Source organism: Mercenaria mercenaria, chromosome 17 (genome assembly GCF_021730395.1).
Source record: "Mercenaria mercenaria strain notata chromosome 17, MADL_Memer_1, whole genome shotgun sequence".
Lineage (NCBI taxonomy): Eukaryota > Metazoa > Mollusca > Bivalvia > Venerida > Veneridae > Mercenaria > Mercenaria mercenaria.
Window position 1 is genome coordinate 19,152,989 of NC_069377.1, and position 25,323 is coordinate 19,178,311.

At 35.5% G+C, this 25,323-nt stretch overlaps 1 protein-coding gene across 6 annotated transcripts in view; it reads right to left on the bottom strand.

The window, feature by feature from the left end:
• LOC123536408 (putative ferric-chelate reductase 1) overlaps nt 1-25,323 on the bottom strand; it is a 287,726-nt gene that overhangs the window by 244,453 nt on the left and 17,950 nt on the right. For all 6 annotated transcript variants that reach the window (XR_006683316.2, XM_045319579.2, XM_045319578.2 and 3 more), the window contains exons 4-5: nt 17,074-17,168; nt 15,882-16,047 (exon numbers count right to left, since the gene is read on the bottom strand). Coding sequence is in view for 5 of the 6 variants with exons in the window: in XM_045319579.2 (XP_045175514.2) it covers nt 15,882-16,047; nt 17,074-17,168 (261 nt within the window). In the remaining variant the exon portion in view is untranslated. The remainder of the gene's footprint in view (nt 1-15,881; nt 16,048-17,073; nt 17,169-25,323) is intronic.

Genomic DNA, 25,323 nt, shown 5'->3' on the forward strand with positions numbered 1-25,323 from the left:
GATTTGGCCAGTTTTTGAAAGGAAGTGAGATACATGAGGGCCATGATGGCCCTATATTGCTCACCTGAGTTTAATTGCTTGCTTTAGCAAATTTCTTTGCTATAAAGCTTAAAAACCAAAACAAAAAAAAACAAAACAATATGGTGAGAAGGTCATGGTAAAGATTCTTCAAGATAAGTGCTGAAATCTGTTAAAAAATTATACAAATCTCTTTACTGTAGCTTCAAAAACAAGAAAAGTAGGTCAGTAGGTCAGGGCTAAGAGCATTAAAGCTGATTATTGAAATCTTTATCGAAAGTTACTGACGTGGTCCAAATTTCTATGCTGTTATGATTGGTGTGCAAAACTGTACATGTCATCCAAATTTCAAGGCTGTATCTTAAAAAACAAGAAAGTAGGTCAGAAGGTCAAGGTCACAGTCAAGTGACCCCTAATTACTTGGGGTCATCAGGTAATTATTATTAAACAATCTAGGAATTATGATAAGATAATTTTTGAAGTATTTTTTCCTATATAATTCATATACAAGTGACCCCCAGGGCAGGGCCTCTTTTCACCCCAGGGGCATAATTTGAACAATCTTGTTAGAGAACCACTAGGCAATGCTACATACCAAATGTCAAAGGCTTAAGCCTTGAACTTCCAGACAAGAAAATTTTTTAATTTGTTTCCTACATAAGTCTATGTAAAACTTGGGGCTCCCGGGGCAGGGCCTTTTTTCACCCCAGGGGCATATTTTGAACAATTATGGTAGAGGACCCATCAGGCAATGCAACATACCAAATATCAAAAGCCTAGGCCTTGCAGTTTCAGGCAAGAAGATTTTAAAATTTTTTCCTATATAAGTCTACGTAAAACATGGGACCCCTGGGTGGGGGCTCTTTTCACCTGAGGGGCATGATTTGAATAATCTTGGTAAAGGACCACTAGGCAATGCAGCATACCAAATATCAAAAGCCTAGGCCTTGGAGTTTCAGAAAAAAAAATTTAAACGTTTTTTCCTATATAAATCTATGTAAAACTTGGTACCCCTGGGGCGAGGCCTCTTTTCACCCCAGGGACATAATTTGAATAAAGTTAGTAGAGGGCCACAATGCAATGCTACATACCAAATATCAAAGGCCTAGGTCTTGTGGTTTCAGACAAGAAGATTTTTAAAGTTTTTTCTTATATAAGTCTATGTAAAACTCCGGGGTGGGGCCTCTTTTCACCCCAGGGTTTTAATTTGAATAACTTTGGTTGAGGACCATAAGGCAATGCTACATACCAATTATCAAAGGCCTAGGTGTTGTGGTTTCAGACAAGAAGATTTTTGAAGTTTTTTTTCTATATAAGTCTATATAAAATTGGGACCCCTGGGGCGAGGCCTCTTTTCACCCCAGGGTAATAATTTGAACAATCTTGGTGGAGGACCACCAGGCAATGCTACATACCAAATTTCAAAGGCCTATGTCTTGTGGTTTAAAACAAGAAGATTTTAAAAGTTTTTTTCTATAAAAGTCTATATAAAACTTGAGACCCCCGGGGTGTGGCCACTTTTCATCCAAGAGGCGTAATTCAAACATTCTTGGTAGAGGACCACTAGATGATGTCACATCCCTAATATCAAAGACCTATGCCCTGTGGTTTTTGACAAGAAGATCTTCAAAGTTTTTCTCCTATATAAGTCAATATCAAAGGCCTGAAGGGCTTGAGAGTCGGCTAATGATTGATGTACTGGTAGTATAGTCTACCAATTTCAGTTTGTTTTTAGTTTTTTTCCCAACTGAACAGAGATTTTGTTACAATAGATGAAACTGACATTCAATCGATGACTAGTAAAACTTTGATTGACATTATACAAGTATCTAAACCCAATATATTTCTCTAAAATTGAAGAGTGGTTCGCAAAAATAAAAATGTTGAAAGTACAAACTACAATTTTACAGCTGACACCATGATACTGCCCATGACTATATATTTTTTTCAGTAAACATTTGCCTCCGGCATTACCAAAACAGGCAATTATCGGCTGGTATATATTCGCACATGATAAAATTTGAATATGACAATTTGTATATTGAAATTCATAAGTTATAGCACGGATTGTCACATACAATTTGTAACGGATGGATGAAAGAACGGTTCAGATATTTTATAGATAACTGTCCTGGTGATAACCGTGTCACACGCTAGGTATTGTTCAATCATATTATAAGTGATGTGAATTTAAAGTATACTTACTTTTGCTTTTAAAGATATGTAAATGTTGCTGAGTGTCAATATATAGTGTCATGAATGTTTACACTGACAGGAAAATTGCGCATTCGAAACAAAGGGAAGTTACTCGGACTAGCTACCAATTTTGGAAAAGATAACCGATATTAATAAATGCAGTTCTTTTTTAGTTAAAACCATCATTTATTCTGTTTCAGACCTGCTAACCCCTTCAAAACCATGTCAGTAGTCCCCAAGTCCATGCACTTTCAATTATCCATTTTGATTCATGTAGACAGACAGACCCAGACTGGGCTGAAAAATGTTTGAGCCATATTTACGTGGTGGTAGCAGGGTGGGTGTGGGGAGGGTTGTTGCTTCCCGCTTTGAACTGCAGTCAGATTTTGAAATAGGCATTGTGGCAGGTGGTAAAAGAGCAAATGTATCAAACTGTAAAGTGGTAATAAGGGGGGTGGGTAAGGGAGGATACCCCCTCCTGCAAGTAGGGTTTGGGGTATCACCACAAGAAAATTTTGAAAATGTAGACCCCTGATACAGCCTTTGGTGCGATTTCTAACTGAAAATTTTATAACCTAGATTCTTTTTAGTATTACAATATCCAAAGTATGAATGACTTGTTACTTCATATTTTTACTTTCAGGTCATGCCTCAGGACTAGAATATAAGTCTGATATAGATTCTATGTATGTGTTATAAAAACAAATTCTAAAATCATTTCTGTTACAATAATATCTATCATGTCTGTTACTTGAATGTTAAAATTTCATAACACAGCTCGATATTTATCCAAAATATTATATCCGGATACGATTACACTTTTCTTTATACCGCCAAAATATCCAGTGTCAATAATATGTTTTACAAATTGTGATGACAGGAAGACAGTTTAGCAGCAGTTGGCAGTATCTGACATAGAAGTTCACGGTGATATTACCTCTTATTCAAATCATTTCATAACAAAAATTGTTTCGTTTCGTCAAAGCAGTCTAACATATTAGAAGATCTACTTTCGATTTCAAAAACAACAAGAAAATACAATTTAATATTTCGCCAATTTGTTTATTTCTCGAAAAATAAGAAATAAAATCAAAGGCCTGAAGGGCCTGAGAGTCGGCTAATGATTGATGTACTGGTAGTATAGTCTACCAGTTTCAGTTTGGTTTTAGTTTTTTTCTTCAACTGAACAGAGATTTTGTTACAATAGATGAAAAGGACATTCAGTCGATGCCTAGTAAAACTTTGACTGACATTATACAAGTATTTAAACCCAATATATTTCTCTGAAATTGAAGAGTGGTTCGCAAAAATAAAAATGTTGAAAGTACAAACTACAATTTGACAGGTGACACTAAGTTACTGCCCATGACTATAAATATTTTTCCAGTAAACATTTGCCTCCGGCATTACCAAAACAGGCAATTATCGGCTGGTATATATTCGCACATGATAAAATTTGAATATGAAAATTTATATATTGAAATTTTATAGCGCGGATTGCCACATACAATTTGTAACGGATGGACGAAAGAACTGTTCAGATATTTTACAGATAAGGGACCTGCCAATAACCGTGTCACACGCTAGGTATTGTTCAATCATATTATAAGGGATGTGAATTTAAAGTATACTTACTTTTGCGTTTAAAGATATGTAAATGTTGCTGAGTGTCAATATATAGTGTCATGAATGTTTACACTGACAGGAAAATTGCGCATTCGAAACTAAGAGAAGTTACTCGGACTAGCTACCAATTTCGGAAAAGATAACCAATATTAATAAATGCAGTTCTTTTTTAGTTAAAACCATCATTTATTCTATTTCAGACCTGTTAACCCCTTCAAAACCATGTCAGTAGTCCCCAAGTCTATGTACTTTCAATTATCCATTTTGATTCATGTAGACAGACAGGCCCAGACTGGGCTGAAAAAAAGTTTGAGCCATTTTTACGTGGTCGGTAGCAGGATGGGTGTTGGGAGGGGTGTTCCTTCCCGCTTTGAACTGCAGTTAGATTTTGAAATGGGCATTGTGGCAGGTGGTAAAAGGGCAAATGTATCAACCTGTAAAGTGGCAATATGGGGGGAGGGTGTGGGAGGATACCCCCTCCTGCAAGTAGGGTTTGGGGTATCACCACAAGGAAATTTTGAAAATGTAAACCCTTGATACAGCCTTGGTGCGATTTCTAACTGAAAATTTTATGTTTCAATTTCTAAATATTACCCAGATTCTTTTTAGTATTACAATATTCAAAGTATGAATGACTGTCACTTCATATTTTTACTTTCAGGTCATGCCTCAGCACTAGAATATAAGTCTGATATTGATTCTATGTATGTACATGTGTATTATAAAATAAATTCTAGAGTCATTTCTGTTACAATAATATCTATCATGTCTGTTACTTTAATGTTTAAATTTCATAACACAGCTCGATATTTACCCAAAATATTATATCCGGATATGATTACACTTTCTTTTATACTGCCAAAATCTCCAGTTTCAACAATATGTTTTACAAATTGTGATGATATGAAGACAGTTTAGCTTCTTTTTCCGATAGTTTATCCGTTTACTGACTACAAAATTCAACCCACGCAAAGTCGTAGAAGCATTGTTATAAACAGGTCACGCTGTTCGCCGAAAAGTGTCCAGAATGTAGTTAGGATTCATCCGCGAAGTCTCGCGGAAGAATTAACGTACAGCACATATCTTATTCGGGTCATTTAAAATAAAGCTGTCATAATTTAATTTCATCGATGTGGTAAACTCTTTGATAAGAGACATTCCAATGCTTTCAGAGGTACCCACTCAATAAAATACTAGCAGTATGTTCTGGAACTATATTTTGTCTTTCGCTGGATGTTACGCAAGCTTTGTAAGTCTGCGCAATTCATAAAATGCACAGCACAATAAATTTGTAATTTGCGCAATGATTTTAAAGATTATTTTTTGAAACGGACAGGGTAACAAATGGATAATTTGGCTAATAAGTTAATATGCAGTTTTTATTTGAATTTGTGAACATCATATTTGCTATTTTGTGACAAAAGGGCATAAAATTCGTCACCATAATCATATGCGCAAATGTATTACCAAATCCCGCAGAATGGTTATGCGTGTTTATGCTTAATGAGTTACCGCGGAAGAAAATACGTGGCTTATTCGAGTATTGCACAATTACAAGTCATAAATATGACAGATTACATCGTATATTGGTCATAGCAAATAGGATTGACATAAATGAACTTCATTCGATCAATGAAATCTTTGAAATTAGAGACAATCCAATGGAACTACATCACTTCGCTGTGTTGTGAGGCCATTTAAGAATGAGAAATCGTGCGATAGCAAGGACTCGTCAAACGCTTGACAGCGTTTAGCCGACTCAATCATTTTAAAAATCAGTAGTAATTAAACAAACCAGTAAGAGCTTCTTTTCCCGATAATTTATCCGCTTACTGACTGCAAAATTCAACCCATGTGTCATCATGAAATGCAGAATGGGTGACGGTTTCATTTTTTGTGACCTGAATCGTAAGCAAATTATCCGAACCAGTCAAAATTCGAGAAAGGTTACGATTTAGAACGAAGCTGTATGTAGACATTGGCATTTTTTGAGACTCGCGATTTTGCATCATTTTGATCTGGCCGATCTTCGTAGTATTTTTTTGGTGAACCGAAATCCGTATTTTCAAGCGCAAAGTTGTAGAAGCGATGTTATAAACAGGTCACGTGTGTTCGTCGACAAGTGCCCAGAATGTAATTAGGATTCATCCGCGAAGTCTCGCGGAAGAATTAACATACTGCACATATCTTATTCGGGCCATTTAAAATGAAGCTGTCATAATTTAATTTCACCGATGTGGTAAATAAATTTGTTATTTGCGCAATGCTTTTAGAGATTATTTTTTGAAACGGACAGGGTAACAAATGGATAATTTGGCTTATTAGCTAATATGCAGTTTTTATATGAATTTGTGAATATTATAATTGCTATTTTGTGACAAAAGGGCATAAAATTAGTCACAATAATCATATGCGAAAATGTATTACCAAATCCCGCAGAATCGTTATGCGTGTTTATGCTTAATGAGTTTCCGCTGAAGAAAATACATAGCTTTATTTGAGTATTGCACAATTACACTTCATAAATTTGACAGATTACAGTGTATATTGGTCATAGCAAATGGGATTGACATAACTGAACTTCATCCGATCAATGAACTCTTTGAAATTAGAGACAATCTAATGGAACTACATCTATTCGCTGTGTTGTGAGGCCATTTAATGAGAATCGGGTGATAGTAAGGACTCGTCAAACGCTTTCAGCGTTTAGCCAACTCAATAAACCATGTGAACCCTGGGGCAGGGCCATAATTGACCCTAGGGGGATAATTTGAACAATCTTAGTAGAGGACCACTAGATGATGTTATATACCAAATATCAAAGCCCTAGGCCAAGTGGTTTTGGACAAGAAGATTTTCAAAGTTTTTCCCTATATAAATCTATGTAAACCATGTGACCCCCACAGGGCGGGGCCATATTTGACCCTAGGGGGATAATTTGAATAAAATTGGTAAAGGACCATTAGATGATGCCACATACAAAATATCAAAGCCCTAGCTACTGTGGTTTTGGATAAGAAGATTTTTAAAGTTTTTCCTTTCAATTGCCATGGCAACCAGAGTTCTGTATGGAATTCATTTCTTTAACTAATTTTCAATGAGGATCATGCAAGGAACATTCCTGTGAAGTTTCATCAAAATTGGACTGGTGGTTAATAGGCTGGGAGGTGTTGACAGACGCTGGACGCCACCGGACAATCAATGACCACAAAAGGTCACCCTTGATATACGAGGAATCTTTCAAAATATCTGCCACACTTAATTTACCCATCATACAAAACTTTTTTACTATGATAAAACAATTAAGTAAAATAAGAACTGACTTTAAAGGTCGGTCGTAGAAATATAGCGGTGTGCCGTAACCATGGAAACAGCTACAGAAGCTGGTAATCGCGGAAACTCAAAAAACTCTTGAAAATATTGTATAATACGCATGCAATTTAAATTCTAAAAATTTTGATAGTCAGTTTAACATAATTTTATATATTAATGCAGTGGATTGCATGCCATAGAGGCTATTAATTCACTTCCTTTTTCAATACATATGGACAATGAAGTTCATTAATAACACGTTAAATATCGGTTTGGAATGTTTAATGTATATTATATGAAAAACAACAAAGTTTAATTAATCAATTGTTGGAAAAGATGTTGATAAATTGTTTTTGTGACATTGCCTTTTGTTAGCTGTCAGTATTGTATAGATACGCTTAACATATTATAATGCATGCATAAAATTGTTCCCTTTTCCGTTGATATTTTTACTATTACTGTTACGAAATCAAATATTTTAGATTTGATACTTCTATCACTTTAATAATTAATCATATTACCGGACTTCTCTCCATAATTCAGCGGAACCATAATGGGAGTAAACTAGGCATAGAGTAAAGGCTTCCAGTGTGTGTAGAGCGGTTCTACCAAAGTGATGCTAATGTTCATGCAGAAAGAATGTACGATAAAATTTGCGAAAAAATAATAATGCTTTGCGTATTTCTTATTTTGGGGGTGGGTCACTTATTGTTACTCTGTTGAAATCCCGTATTATGCAATAAACTTTCCGGAGATATCCGATCACCATTGGTATGTTATCAAGTACACTTCATATTTTGTATATAGCCTAGATGGAAAAATAAAAGGAAAATACGATGTTTTTGATAGAGTATGTCTGTATTTCTTTCATGCAAATTTGTAGTAGCAATATACATCCTCTGCATGCGGTTACAAAGAAAATACATATGTTAAAGTGACAGTTTGCAAAAGGATGGTCAGTAAATGTTATCTTTATACGTTTTCATTCCGGCTCCGTTACTTCAATAAGTCCCATATTTCTAGTTATCTTATATACAAAAACACTTTACAGTTTATTAACAAAATGAAAAACAAAATGAAATCCAAATGATCGTTTTACTATGATGACTTACATTCTAAACATTGCAAAACATACAAATACCATAATCTCGTTTTAAGAAGCAAACAGAACGTTAGTTGGGGACTATGTGTAAAGACGAATTTCAAGTATTAACGAGTAACTCCGAATGGCCAAATCCTGGACCCCCCCCCCACCCCCACGCACTACCCCTTACTCAATTTGAGCAACTTGAATAAATCCTGGACGTCTCAGTGCTAGGATTAACTCTTTATTGCAACTTTGTACGACTGTTTCGATATTATCAATATGCACACTATATTAGAATCAATTTGCTTTGAGTGAAAATACCGAAATGGTACAGAGTTATATTCTTCCTTTGTTTCATATTTATATAAACAGTTAAATCTTGAGACCTCATTTTCAGTGCTTTACAGCATATAAAAACACATATATAGCCATTAAATATAACATGTCTTCTCACCAAAAATGAAAAAAAATATATATTGAGATGTTAGGTTACATATATTCAAGAAACATTATCTGTCTGGAAAACATCACCATCTGAAAATACTCTCATGAAATTTGTCATTTAGCAATAACCCGTATATATGTAGTCATGGAAATTCACAGTGAAAGAGATCTAGATCTTTTCTCAATACAATAAGCAATACAGCTAAGCCAAAGCTATAACTGTCACATCCTTATCTGACTCATATACAAGATGGAACTACATTTTGAATTGCAAAAACAGATCATCTAACATCATCTTACATGCTTGGCGAACTTCTCTTTTCATAACACTGGGGCTCATTGTCCCTGCGCAGTTAGTGGGGACCGATGCGCTATGCTAACTGCCAAATGCTAAATAAGAAGTTGTTAATGCTAAATGTCAATAGCTTAATGTTAATGTCACATACTTAATGCTAAATGCTACATACAAAATACTATATGCCGTATACAAAATGTTAAAAGTCATTACAACTCTACATGCAGCCACTGCAGCAATTACAAGGCAGAGACTGAAACACTCATGAAGGCCGTCTCAATGGTTAAAGACTCGGCAGAAGAAAGCTCCTCAGTCGTCTTTCTCACATATGCACTGTCTGTTATGGAAGTTCTAATCAACAATAAAGCTCCACAGATAGCCAGGAGAATGCAGAGCCTGAGTATAACCTGCAAAGTAGCACTTCAGTGGATCCATCCCATTGTGGACTTGCGGGCAACGAAGAGGCAGACAAACTGGCTAAGCTAGAAGCTCAGTCAGAACAACCAACAAAACCTGTGAGTTACAAGGAGAAAGTCACCATCATCAAGGCACTAACGAGACCAAGAATAGAGGAAGATGCTTTTCATCTCCTTGATCGGTCTGAACAAGTGATGCTGGTTAGGCTTCGCTCAGGGCACAACAAGCTCAATGCTCACATGTACAAGAAATACAGACTGGCACCATCGCCAACTTGTTCAAGTGGTGAAGAAGATCAGACTGCATAGCATATACTTCAGAGATGTAAAAGGCATGACCATGAGTAGCTGCGACTTGGCCGATAGATACCTCAATGCACTAGAAACTATATGGAGGCATTGAGGATCTGCGGCAAACCACAAGTTTCATCGAGGCTACTGGTCTGACAGTGTAGTTGCGAAATGAGAAGAAGAAAATAAAAACAAATTCTTTTTGTCAAATGATAAATGGTACTTCTCAGTTTAACAATTTTTATTATCTTTATTTCTTCAACTAATGAATGTAGCTTTTACTCATTTGAAAAAAAAAATGTCCTGCCTTCCTAATTTAAAGCAGATGTTATGGGGACATGGAACCAAAACATTTTGCTGTAAAATGTTTATTATATAATAGACTAAGATATGTAACAGAGACAAAGTTATGTGACGAAGGGCAATGATTATATGACTGTTATATTCAGCTCTTTATTTTAATGAAAACTTAGCAATGAGCATTTTGACATTTATTGTTTTAACAAAAAAACAAAACAACAACACATTTATCATTGACAATTACCGTTCGAAAGCCAATATTTGAAATTAAGCAGTTCGTAAATAGCATTTTTCATTTTGCATTAACATTTTTGCACCATTGCGCATTGGCCTTCCTTAGGCATATAGTATTTTGGTATGTTGCATTTTATGTAAAGTATTTGGCATTTTGCATTAAAGGTGGTCAATCACATTTAAACAACATTTAATGACATTTTTTACTTTTTGTATATTCTGGTAGAGAATTATTTAAGGAACAAAAAGACCGATTACATAGAGTTAGATTCCTATTTGAAATGTATATTTTATTATTTTTATAAAATTTTGTAATTACTCCCCTTTAATATGAAAGTATATAAAAAGCTGGGTATTTCTTTTTATTTCGAAACAATGTCTAGTTTTACATTTGCATTTGATAGACATATCAACTATTGAACAATCTGAACCAAAATGCAAGTTTTAAAGCTGTGTGTAGCTTCTGAATTCATTTATTTCCAATCAAAGGGAGGTAATAATAATTTTTCAAACTTGCGTTTCTAATGAATTCCATCTAAATACATAATTTTTAATGCAAATATTTTACAAATATATTACAATATGTCTAATATTTATACATTTCCTTAGGCAAAGTATGTTTATCACCTTTATACTTATGATAAAATAACTCTATCTTGGTTGGGCAACCAGGATAGGATAATGAAATTTTAAATATACCTCCAGTGAAAATCTAATTTGTATTAAGTGTTAAGTGAACATAAATGAGTGTAAATGATCAGATGCTAAAGTTTTGAACAAATCCGTTACATGGCCAAAATCTGATTATCCACCTTTAAGTAATTGGCATTTAGCATTTAAGTATTTGGCATTTAGCATTAAGTTATTGACATTTAGCATTAAATATTTGTCATTTAACATTTGGCTATATTCATGGCGCACGGCCTTCAATACATATCAAATGCCATATCCTTTGTGCTAAATGCCTATAATTATTGCCAAATGGCAAATGCTACTCGTCAAATGATCTGTATCCCTTACTTACACTAATGACTGTTACTTTTAATCACTTGAAAACATATGAAGTTCTATCAGTCTGATTTGAAGCAATAACATGTTCTAAAGGTTATGAGATGACATGATCGAAACTTTTCACTCTAAAATGTTTTAAAAGAAATATTTTTAATAGAGACAAAGTTATGTTACAAAGGCCAATGACTATTTACAGGATGCATTTATACACTGATATATTCTGAATAAGTACTTAGCAATACGCATTTGGCATTTGCAATTAACAATTATCATTTATTGTTTGATAATTACCATTTCACAGGCAATATTTGACATTAAGCATATAGCAAATAGCATTTTGCAATAACTGTTTGTCACTTAGCATTTGACAATTAGCATGGCACACCAGCTTTCCATAACCTTCTATAGTACTTAATAAATGTCATTTCGTTTTCAAAACATTTTGCATAAGGTGTTTTGGCATTTAGCATTGATATCTGATATTTTGCAATTGACAAATAACATGGCGCACCAGGTTTCAATATAAACATGAACATTAGCATCACTTTGGTAGAACCACTCTACACACACTGGAAGTCTTTACTCTAGGGATTGTAAGTTTACTCCCATTATTGTACCACTGAATTATGGAGAGAAGTCCGGTAATATGATTAATTATTAAATTGATAGAAGTATGAAATTTAAAATACTTAAATTCGTAACAGTAATAGTAAAAATATCAACGAAAATGAGAACAATTTTATGTATGCATTATATGTTAAGCGTATCTATACAATACTGACAGGTAACAATGTCACAAAAAAACAACAACAAAAAACAACATAATTTATTCACAATTTTTTCAACAATTTATTTAATAAACAATTTTTTTCATATCATATATGTTAAATACTCCAAGCCGAGATTCAACGAGTTATTCCTTAACTTCATTGTCTATGTGTATTGAAAAAGGAAGCGAATGAATAACGTATATGGCATGTAATCCGCTGTATTAATATATGAAATGGTGTTAAACTGACGTATCAAAATTTTTAGAATTTTAATTGTATGCGTACTATAAAATATTTTCAAGCCAAAATTCAGCCATAGTTGTAATTAAGTCCAAAAAACATTTTCTGATTAAAAAAGGCACCTTGTTGGTTCACAACTAAATGCATGTGCTAATTACTAAAATTACAGGTGCTGACGACAATTAAGAAATTTAATAAGATAATTAGAATATAATCACTGCAAACAATAGGTATTCATAACTTAATAAAAATATGAAAAAGTCAAGTTTCTAATACTATTACTTTTCAACCAGGTTTTCAACGAAAACCTGAGTTATTAGATTGGGGTAGATGTCGGTCGGGCGGGCGGGCGGGCGGGCGGCGGCGGCGGCGGTGGTGGCGGCGGCGGCGTCAAACTGGTGTTTCCGGTCAATAACTTTTGTTTCAGTAAAGATATTTGAATAAAACTTGGTATGTATGCAGCTTATATCAAGACAAAGGCTGGGATTGATTTTGGGGTTTCTGGGGTCAAGGTCAAGGTCACTGTTACTTAAAATAGAAAAAGGGTTTCCGGTAAATAACTTTCGTTTTGGTAAAGATATTTGAATAAAACTTGGTATGTATGTAGCTTATATCAAGACAAAGGCTGGGATTGATTTTGGGGTTTCTGGGGTCAAGGTCAAGGTCACTCTTACTTAAAATAGAAAAAGGGTTTCCGGTCAATAACTTAACTTAGGAATGAGCTATCATGATGAAACTTGGTGTATAGAAAACTTATATTAAGTTGTAGCTTGGGATTGATTTTGTGGTTTCTGGGATCAAGGTCAAGGTCATTGTTACTAAAAATAGGGTTAGGGTTAGGTTAGGGTTAGGGTTAGCATATCTTCTACATGCATGGAGGGATTTTGATGAAAGTTGGCACAATTGTTCACCATCATGAGACGGAGTGTCATGCGCAAGGACCAGGTCCCTACTTCTAAGGTCAAGGTCACACTTAGAGGTCAAAGGATACAAGAATGAAAACTTTGTCCGGGGCATATCTTCTTCATGCATAGAGGGATTTTGATGTAACTTGGCACAATTATACACCATCATGAGACAAAGTGTCTTGCGCAGTTCCCTTCTTTAGAATTACTTCCCTTTGTTGTTACTATAAATAGCTTATATTGTAACTTTTTCATTACTAGACGTAGGGAAAAATCGAGACCACTTTTCTGTAGTACAACATGCATGTTACATCCAATTTTGAGGTGTATTTTGACCAATCTCTACCTGGTAAGGATTTCTGTGTGGACTTACAATTTTTTTTTTTGTATTTTTGTTTTTTTTTTGTTTTAAAGATTAACTTCCCTTAGTTGTTACTATAAATAACTTATATTGTAACTTTTTTATAATTGACCGTAGGGAAAAACCAAGACCACTTTTCTGTGGTACAATATAGTTGTTACTTTCTAATTTTAGGTGTATTTTAAGGTATCTCTACCTGGTAAAGAGTTTTTTTGTGGACTTAGAAAAACAAAAGAATTACAATGATTACTAAACAACCACAAAATTAAAATTACATCTGCAAATACAGGTGCTAGAGTAAAGAAATTTGCTGTGACGGGCATATATTGTGACATTCTGGCACTCTTGTTTATTCTTATGAAAAGTGTTGAAAACCTGGTTTCGTGGCATTGCCGCGTTTCTTGTTGAAATATGACAAAAGAAAGATTTTTAGTTTCCGCGATTACAAGCTTCAGAAGCCATTTCCATGGCACACCGCTAAATTTCTACGACCTCATTTAAAACCTCCATTTGTTGCCGAACTGTATTTTTATATAGGTGAAAAAGTTTTGTATGTTGGGTAAATTAAAATCCTTACGGCCCGTACACATGAAAGCTTCTTCAGTTATGAGCACTTAGTGCTCAGGTGAGCTAATTATGCTAATGGTCAGAGACCACCAATTCAAAAAAGTACAGGGAACTTACTGGGAATGAGGTAAGTGTATACCTGGGAATAAGGTAACATCTGTGCGTTCTGATTGGTCAGTCATGTAAACAAACCCAGGAAGTGATTATTTTTTCAAAATTGATATGTTTTCACTGCATTTACAATATTTTATTATACATTTTGACAAAATTTGGTACATTTTGTGTATTGAAAAAAAGTTTTATCAAACGAATTTCTCCCGCCATGTCAATGATGTAAACAGGGGGTCATCTCATTCACACGAAAATTACTTAAATAAAGTATCACTATTCATATGTTTTTCGTCCAATATTTTGGTAGAACTAAGATAGTTCTTGAAAAACTTGTAATTAGATATACATGTTTCGATGTATGGAAGGCCGTACACGCCATAATGTTACAATGTAAGTCTATGGGAAAACAATTGGTGGTCTCTAACCTAATACAAGTTGTGTGTAAGTTTGTTTAAAATCAGTTGCAAAATTTGGTCTCTATCCTGTTCACAGACGGACGAAGGGCGATCACAAAAGCTCACTTTGTCACTATGTGACAGGTGAGCTAAAAATATCGAGAGTGTTGATTTGCCCATATTTTTTCATTAACTGACCCAGTTTCAAATCTGACCTAGATTTCATAAAGACAAACATTCTGACAAAGTTTTCTAAAAGTGTCAGGCACAAAATATTATCTCCAGTGTGTTGACAAGGTTTTTCTATGATCTTCAACAGTGATGTAGTTTTTGATTCTAGATGAACCAACTTCATATTTCCATCTGTGGCAATTAAGACAGACATTTCATCAAATTTCATTAAGATCTGGCCAAAATTGTGACCTGTAGACCAAACAAGACCTTTAAAAAATTTTAATATAATATACATGTACATATCAAGGGTTCTGGTTCGATTTGACCTGAATGGGAATCTGGCAGACAAGATTTTCAAGATGTACATATTTATAAGCCTCCCCACTTTGAGACAAGATTAAATGATCACACAAATGAAATCTATATGCCATCCCACTTTGAGTTAAGACTCTGAGAGCACATAAATCTTTATGCCTCCCCACTTTGAGATAAGATTCTAAGAGCACATAAATCTATATGCCACCCCACTTTGAGATAAGATTCTGCAATCACACAAATCTATAGACTACATGCCTCCTAACATTGAGATCAGATATTGCAATCACACAAACCTAATTATGCCTCCCCACATTGAGATGATTCTGCAATCACACAAACCTGATTATGCCTCCCCACATGGAGATGATTTTGCAATCACACAAACCTAATTATGCCTCCCCACATTGAGATAAATTCTGCAATCACACAAATCTAATTATGCCTCCCCACATTGAGATAAATTCTGCAATCACACAAATCTAATTATGCCTCCCCACATTGAGATAAATTCTGCAATCACACAAATCTAATTATGCCTCCCCACATTGAGATAAATTCTGCAATCACACAAATCTAATTATGCCTCCCCGCACTGAGATAAATTCTGCAATCACACAAATCTAATTATGCCTCCACGCACTTAGATAAATTCTGCAGTCACACAAATTTAATTATGCCTCCCGGCACTTAGATAAATTCTGCAATCACACAAATCTAATTATGCCTCCCCGCACTGAGATAAATTCTGCAATCACACAAATCCTATCTAAATTAAGCCAAACAGGTATGAAGCCTGATTCTGTTCTTTACCTGGTTGGGTTGTGGTGTAGTTGGGACATCAGTTTGGGAGTCAGTCTGAGTTTTAGTTGTTTGGCTGGGTGCTGTACTAGCCTCAGTTCCTGCACCTGGCTTGTAGGTTAACATACTGGATTCTGCTTTCACCCAAAATGTTGCTTTTACTTGCACCACAGTATACCTATTAATTACAAATATTATTTACAACATCCTGGTACTTACAATGAACCATACTACAATTAAAATACACTTTGAACTGAGTTCTCTGTTGCAATATCTTGAAATAATGTAGATGGCATTGAGACACAACATAAGAACATTATTTTGACATTCAAACAGCCAACGTTGGCAGACAATTTTGTCAACTTCATAAGTATGAATCAATGGATAAATCAACTGTTAAGATGAACCAGAAAACTAAACTGACAACATTAAAAGCTTGCCCCATAGCAGCCTGTAATTAATAAAGGCCATCTACTGACCAGTGCTGTCAGCTACTGATAATAGTTCAAGTCATAGACCCATTTCTTACACTCTGTTTGTTTTACTGAATGATGAAATTATTATCCCCCTAGTGAATACCATGCAATATTTCCATGAGTAGCTTATGACCTGTACAAGAGTGCAAGATATTTGATTTTAGATTTGATACAGAATTTTTTTTATTTCATGAATTGCAATGGTACAATCAAGTTTGTATACATTGAAACAGCACTTGCTTGATGGCTCCAGTACCAGGCCTTACTCCAGCAATTCATGTAGTTGCTGTCTGTTTACAAAACATTTTCTATTTTTCAACAGTTCAAAACCCTGGCTAACCTGAGTATTTTACTCATCACTTTGTGACTTTGGATGTTCAGTGTTTTATTGCATTTAAGAAATAATATGTAGCAAAACCATGTTGTAACATATCCAGACAATACGATGAGGTTATACTCATACCTGGATCCCACAAGATGCTTGTGCCAAGTGTGATCAGGCCTGACAATGTGGTTTGTATCCAAATCCAAACCATTAATTAATGATTCAGCTTTTAATTATATCACATTGTGTGCTCTGTGTTATGCATACTGAGACCATCACTGAAGGCTGTATCACATATACCACAATGTATCCTTTTCTTTTTGCTGTTTACATCTAAATTAGTAGTTTATCATGCAATCTTTTTAACATTATGATAATAATATTTACTACTGAAAAAACTTACACAAAAGTAATATTTCCAACATCAGTTGCTGGAGCTCTCCAGGTAAATGTTATAGAAGTTTTATCAGATCCATCACTGTGTGTAATGGCAACATTCTGTAAAAAAAAAGATCATCAAACAAGCAGTACGGTCATTGCAATGTTTCATTTGTTTTACAATTATACTGCACAAAAACAGTCAAAAAGCAAAACAAATTCATTTCAATATGGGACTACACATACAGTTTTTCACCCCTGGGTTGGGTTACCTTATCTGAGTTATTTTCCCTAGGAACTAGACACACCAGTCTTAATTAGCTATTGGATAATAATTATGAGGTTATTTCTATCATGAGAATGATTTCAATATTGTATGACACATGCCCCAGGAAACTGCTTAGAATGAGATGAGCTGTAAGAGGAAACAGAGTGCTGGACTATTTCCATGCTTGTCTGTGAATATGGGCGTATCTGAAGAAACATGAATTATCAATGCAGTAATCTATGCCTCAGATGCGGGAGGTGTTGTCAGACAACAGTTTAAGTCAAATCTCAGAAATCTTAGTAATAACAGAGATAAAGTGGAAGTATGTAAAAAGCATATCTAAAATTCCAAAGTATAAAAGGGACATAATTCATGGGATATTTCTGCCAGAGCAATGTATGCACCTTGTATCATATGCTGTTAGTGATGATGTGAAACAACTTTTCAAGACTGAATCAAATCCATTTAGACTGGGCATAATGCATGAAATACCGGTGCCAGAGTTAGGGCCCTTGTGTCATATGATATTGGCAATGATGAGAAACAAATATTCTAAGTTTCAATCAAACCCATTTAGAAATAACTAAGATATAGTGAAAGTGCATAAAAATTAACCAATCTGAGTAAAAATTTTAACCTGAAATTCGAAACAAAAAGGGGACATAATTCATGAAATATTTGTGCCAGATTTACAGCCCTTATGTCATATGATGTGGATGATGATGAAGAGTAAGAATTTTAAGTGTGAATAAATCCATCAAATAACAAGAAATTGTTGACGCACGGACGGACTGACGACAGAGTGATCACAGAAGGGTGATCACAAAAGCTCACCTTGTCACTATGTGACAGGTGAGCTAAAAACAGAGATAAACAGAAACTTTAACTAAGGCATGGATGTGGAACAGACACCAGACATGGACACCGGGTTTAGCAGGATAGCTCTCCATATACTTTCTATAGACAAGCTAAAAAGGGGCTACCTCATAAACCAAGAGCTGTTGGAGGACTATTCAAAAGCCTTGTCACTAAAAAACTTAAAAGGGCCATCAGATGGCAGTGACTCACTTGACACAAACATGTTTCATTTGGGCTATGGTTTTTAACAATAAACAAGATTGAGGGTCATCCAAGGAGCCATTGTGTGAATTTTTTCTGAAATGGAACAGTTTTTAAAAAGATGATTTTCAAAGAACACCCTAAATATATAATTATATAGTCATGGTTTTTAGCTCGACTATACGAAGTATGGAGAGCTGTCCTACTCGACCTGGCATAGGCGTCGGCGTCCTTCCGTGTCCGCACCTTGGTTAAAGTTTTGATGCACTTTCTCTTTATCTCTGTAATTACTTGATGGATGTTATTCCTCATCATCACCCACATCATATGGCACAAGGGTCATAATTCTCACACCAATATTTCATGAATTATCCCCCCTTTTTACTTAGAATTTCAGGTTAAGTTTTGATCAGTTATTACTAAATGGATTTGATTCAAACTGAAAGTAGTTGTTCCACATCATCTCCCACATCATATGACACAAGGTCCATAACTCTGGTAAGAATATTTAATGAATTATCCCAATAGAATTTCAGGTCCCACATCGTATGACACAAGGTGCATAACTCTGGCACCAATTTTTCATGAATTATGCCCCCTTTTACTTAGAATTTAAAGTTAATTTTGATGCACTTTCACTCTATCTCAGTTATTACTAAATGGATTTGATTCAAACTTGAAGTAGTTGTTCCACATCATCACCCACATCATATGACACAAGGTGCATAACTTTTGCACCAATATTTCATGAATTATGTCCCCTTTTGGCTTAGAATTATACTTATTTAGTGTTTTGATACACTTTATCTCTCTTATTACTTAATATTTTTGACACAGACTCAAGCTCTTGTGCAATATCTTCATCCACCATTGGAGTCATTAAACACTTCAGTGACAGCTCCAGCTTCCTCATATGTGCCAGTTTCACTATCCATCATCGAAATAGTCGAGTGCTCTGTCTCCTGTGACAGCTCTTGTTAGTAACTGGGCTGGCCATACTTGATAAAAGTTCACAAAAGGAACATTTCTGTTAACTAAGTAATATACAGAAGTCTGGACAGCACTTTCAAACAAAATTTTTAAAAATGTAAAGAGGCTCCTATGTGCAGTCAAGTGAAACCATTTAAAAATATTTCAGAAACTGAACTTTGATATACAGTGTCATAAAAAAAAACAGTTGCCGAAAGAAGGATCAAATTTAGCAGACAGCATACATAATTTCAATGTTTTAAAAATGATATCATTTAAGGATGAGAATTAGACCTTGAGAAACAAAACTCAAACTACACCAAATCATAGAAAGAAAGAGTTGTTTGACATGAAAATTGAACAGCATGTAAAACATGTACATTACTTTACGAAACTAGTGTCAGTATACTGATAAAAACATTGAATTCCGGAAAAGGACTGCCTAAAGGTACTCAAATTTCACCACTCGCACGCTATTGCAAATACATCAAAACGAACATGTGTAACAGTTCTTTGAAAATGGTGAGTTTTTAAAGGTGTTTGACTGTCCGGAAGTGGGGCCCCTGTAGGCAGTCATTTTCTAGAATTCAACGTTTATATCAGTATACTGACACTTGTTTCTTAAAGTAATATACATCTTTTACATGCTGTTTAATTTTCATGTCAAACAAATCTTTCTTTCTATGATTTAGTGTTGTTTGATTTTTGTTTCTCAAGGCCTACTTCGTAACCTTAATAGGTTTTCATAAAACATCAAAATGTAATAATTCTAAAATTCATTTTGAAGATGAAAAAAAGATAACAAGAGGGCCATAATGGCCCTATATCGCTCACCTGTCATCACTGCACTTAAGGACAAGGTAAAAAATCATAATCAAGATCAATCAAAAGAATCATGGGAAAATATAGTTGAAATTTTCTTAAAGGTACAGATATGTCAAAATACACATATAAATAAGGTACCATCCATGTTGTACCACAGGAAAGTGGTCTCGGTTTTCCCCTAAGGCCGATAATAAAAAAATTACTAAATAAGCTATTTATAGTAACATAAAAGGGAAGTAATTTAAAAAAAAACATTGTAAGTGAACAAAAGAAGGATCTGCCAAATAAAAACAAGAGCACTGCAATGCAACACAAATGCAGAGCAATATACAAAACAAAGTCATATGACCTTTGACCCCTAAGTGTGACCTTGACCTTGAAGTGCGCCATCCGAAACATGCATTCTGCACATCGCTTTATTGAGGTGAACATTTGTGTCAGGTTTCTTTGAAATCCTTCAAGGGGTTCAAGAGTTAAAGAGCGGAAGGGAAATTGCTAACCAACAGACAGACAGACAGACGGACACTGTGGCGATAACATAATACATCCCTTAGGGCGTATAAAAAGGAATCTAGATCTTATGGTGATACAAGTTGTGTGCAAGTTTGGTTAAAATCAAATCATAAATGAAACTGCTATTGCGCAGACAAGGTCAAAATAGCTAATTTTGGCCCTTTCAGGGGCCATAACTCTGAAACCCATTATGGGATCTGGCCGGTTCAAGAAAGGAACCGAGTTCTTATGGTGACACAAGTTTTTGTGCAAGTTTGATTAAATTCAAATCATAAATGAAGCTGCTATTGTGCAGACAAGGTCAAAATGGCTAATTCTGGCCCTATCAGGGGCCATAACTCTGGAACCCATAATGGAATCTGGCCAGTTCAAGAAAGGAATCAAGATCTTGTGGTGATACAAATTGTGTGCAAGTTTGGTTAAAACAAAATCATAAATGAAGCTGCTATTGTGCAGACAAGGTCAAAAGAGCTAATTTTGGCCCTTTCAGGGGCCATAACTCTGAAACCCATTATGGGATCTGGCCGGTTCAAAAAAGGAACCGAGATCTTATGGTGACACAAGTTTTGTGCAAGTTTGATTAAATTCAAATCATAAATGAAGCTGCTATTGTGCAGACAAGGTCAAAATGGCTAATTCTGGCCCTATCAGGGGCCATAACTCTGGAACCCATATCGGAATCTGGCCAGTTCAAGAAAGGAATCAAGATCTTATGGTGATACAAATTGTGTGCAAGTTTGGTAAAATTCAAATCATAAAGCTGCTATTGTGCAGACAAGGTCAAAATAGCCGATTTTGGCCCTTTCAGGGGCCATAACTCTGGAACCCATAATGGGATCTGGCTGGTTCAAGAAAGGAACCAAGAACTTATAGTGATACAAATTGTGTGCAAGTTTGGTAAAAATCAAATCATAAATAAAGCTGCTATTATGCAGACAAGGTCAAAATAGCTAATTTTGGCCCTTTCAGGGGCCATAACTCTGGAATCCAAAATGGGATCCAGCCAGTTCAAGAAAGGAATCAAGATCTTATGGTGATACAAGTTGTGTGCAAGTTTGGTTAAAACAAGAGCTCGCTGAACACGAAATGCCCCCCTTGATGCATTCAGTAATTGCACAAGGAACAGAAATTATATGCTCACTGTAAACAAAAGTTCTACCATTCTGGTTTAATCTGACCTTGACCTTTAACCTATAAACCTAACAAGAGATTACAGAGTGATCTTGGCGCCATCCACTGAGCTATTTTTGAATGTTCCAAATTTCAAGACTAGCTCAAGGTCAAAATCAATGTCAAATTTCATTTCGGTACAAAACAATGTGTATGTGGTCCAAATTTGAAAGCTGTGGCTTGAGAAATGTAAAAGCAGGTCACTAGATCAATTTCAAGGTCAAAGTTCATTTCGGTAGACAGAACTATGCATGTTCTTCAAATCTGAAGGCTGTAGCTTGAAAAATGTGAAAGTAGGTAATAGGTAATCAAAGGCCTGAATGGCCTGAGTCGGCTAATGATTGATGTACTGACAGTATAGTCTACCAGTTTCAGTTTGTTTTTAGTTTTTTTCTTAAAATTTCATAACACAGCTCGGTATTTACCCAAAATATTATATCCGGATACGATTACACTTTTCTCCAGTTTGAACAATATATTTTACAAATTGTGATGATACGAAGACATTTAGCAGCAATTGGCAGTATCTGACATTGAAGTTTACGGTTAAATTACCTCTTATTTAAATCTTTTCATAAAAAAATTGTTTCGTTTCGCCAAACATAGACGATCTACTTTCGATTTCAAAAACTACAAGAAAATACAATTTAATGTTTCGCCGATTTGTTTATTTCTCGAAAAATAAGAATTAAAACCATTTTTAATATCAGTAGTAACTAAACAAACCAGTAAGAGCTTCTTCCGATAATTTATCCCTTTACTGACTGCAAAATTCAACCCACGCAAAGTTTATAGAAATCATACGATGCGTGTTTACGTTCAATGTGGGAGAATTAAGGCTGATCGGCTATGTTACCTAACGCATCCAGACGATTCAGATTTTGTTTTTAAAAAAGCATTGTGTGCGTTTCTGTAATTTTATATACGTTTTTATACGCTTAGAAACTATTAGACATGCGTATTTGCATTATTTCTATACGTAATTTACGCCAATACGCATCTTATCTGGAGCCCTGCTGGAACTATTTTTTGTCTTTCGCTGGATGTTACCCAAGCTTTGTAAGCCTGCGCAATTCTGAAAATGCACATTTATGCTTAATGAGTTACATTCGAGAATTGCACAATTACAAGTCATAAATATGACAGATTACATCGTATATTGGTCATAGCAAAGGGAATTGACACAACTTAACTTCATTCATGCAGTGAACTGTTTGAAATTTGAGAAATCTAATGGAACTACATCCCTTCACATGTTATTCGGTCCATTTAGAGAATCGTTGGATAGCAAGGACTCGTCAAAAGGCTTTCAGCCTTTAGCCGACTCAAAAATCAATGTCAAATTTCAATTCAGAACACAAAAATATGCAAGCGGTCCAAATTTGAAGCCTGTAGCTTGAGAAATGTGAAAGTAGGTCACAATGTCAATCTCAAGATCAAAGTTCATTTCAGTACACAAAAATATGCTTGTGGTTCAAATTTGAAGGCTGTAGCTTGAGAAATGTGAAAGTAGGTCACTAGATCAAAAGCAAGGTCAAATTTTATTTTGGAACAAAAAACTATGCATGTGGTCCAAATTTGAAGCCTTACCTTCAAAAATGTGAAAGTAGGTCACTAGGTCAATAACAAGGTCAAAGTTTTTTTCGGTACACAAACCTATGCATGTGGTCCAAATTTGAAGGCTGTAGCTACAGAAATGTGAAAGTAGGTCACTAGGTCAAGATCAAGGTCAACTCATGTCAAGGTAAATCTTGCCACTCAAAACTATACATGTGGTCCAAATTTGAATGATGTAAGTTATGGACATGAAGGTTCCAAGTTTTTCCCTATATAAGTCAATATGAACCATATGACCCCTGGGGCAGTGCCATGTTTGACCCTAGAGGGATAATTTGAACAAACTTGGTAGAGAACCGCTAAATGATGCTACATTACAAAATATCAAAGCCATAGTCTTTGTGGTTTGGACAAGAAGATTTTCAAAGTTTTTCCCTATATAAGTCTATGTTAACCATGTGACCCCCAAGGCGGAGCCATATTTGACCCTAGGGGAAAAATTTGAACAATCTTAGTAGAGGACCACTAGATGATGTCATATACAAAATATCAAAGCCCTAGGCCCTGTGGTTTTGGACAAGAGGTTTTTCAAAGTTTTTTCCTATATAAGTCTATATAAACCATGTGACCCCCGGGGTGGCGCCACATTTGACCCCAGGGAAATAATCTGAACAATCTTGGTAGAAGACCACTAGATTTTGCTACATAACAAATATCAAAGCCCTAGGCCCTATGGTTTTAGACAAGAAGATCAGAAACCGTTTTAACTGTTCCTGGCCAATGTGACCTTGACCTTTGACCTAATGACCTCAAAATCAATAGGGGTCATTTGCTGGTCATGGCCAACCTAACTATCAATTTTCCTGACACTAGGTCCAAGCGTTCTAAAGTTATTGTCTGGAAACCATTTTACTGTTCCTGGTCACTGTGACCTTGACCTTGACCTTTGACATACTGACCTCAACATCAAAAGGGGTCATCTGCTGGTCATGACCAACCTCCCTACTAACTTTCGTGACCCTAGGCCTAAGCGTTCTTGAGTTATCATCCGGAAACCGTTTTACTGTTCAGGGTCACTGTGACCTTGACCTTTAAAATACTGACCTCAAAATCAATAGGGGTCATCTGCTGGTCATTACCAACCTCCCTATCAACTTTCATGATCCTAGGCCCAAGTGTTCTTGAGTTATCATCCGGAAACCGTTTTACTATTCAGGGTCACTGTGACCTTGACCTTTGACATACAGACCTCAAAATCAATAGGGGTCATCTGCTGGTGATGACCAACCTCCCTATCAACTTTCATGATCCTAGGCCCAAGCGTTCTTGAGTTATCATCCGGAAACGGATTGGTCTACATTCCGACCGCCCGACCGACCGACTGACAGACGGACCGACCGACCGACCTACCGACCGACATCTGCAAAACAATATACTCCTCCTTCTTCGAAGGGGGGCATAATAAAATCATAAATGAAACCACTATCGTGCAGACAAGAAATTGTGGACAGACGATGGGCGATCACAAAAGCTCACCATGTCACTAACTGATCTTTATACTAATATTTCAAATATTAATATATATTTACATACATCATAGTCTGACAAACTCAACTCAAAATTAGGGATTTAGTATAAATCTGTGTTCAACAGTGTTGATTTAAAAACACCTAGAACTTGTGTCCATAGGACACAGATGCCCCCACATCCTCTTTACAGCAAAAACTATCAAGGGGCCATAACTGCAGTAAAAATGTTCACTGAACTAGAAATGTGTCCATGGGACACAGATGCCCCCACTATATGACAAAGGACACAAATTTTTTCCTAGGTCAAGGGCCATAACTCCTATAATACTGAATGAATCCGGACACAAAACCCCAGGTGCACAACTGCACATGCTGACCAACATTC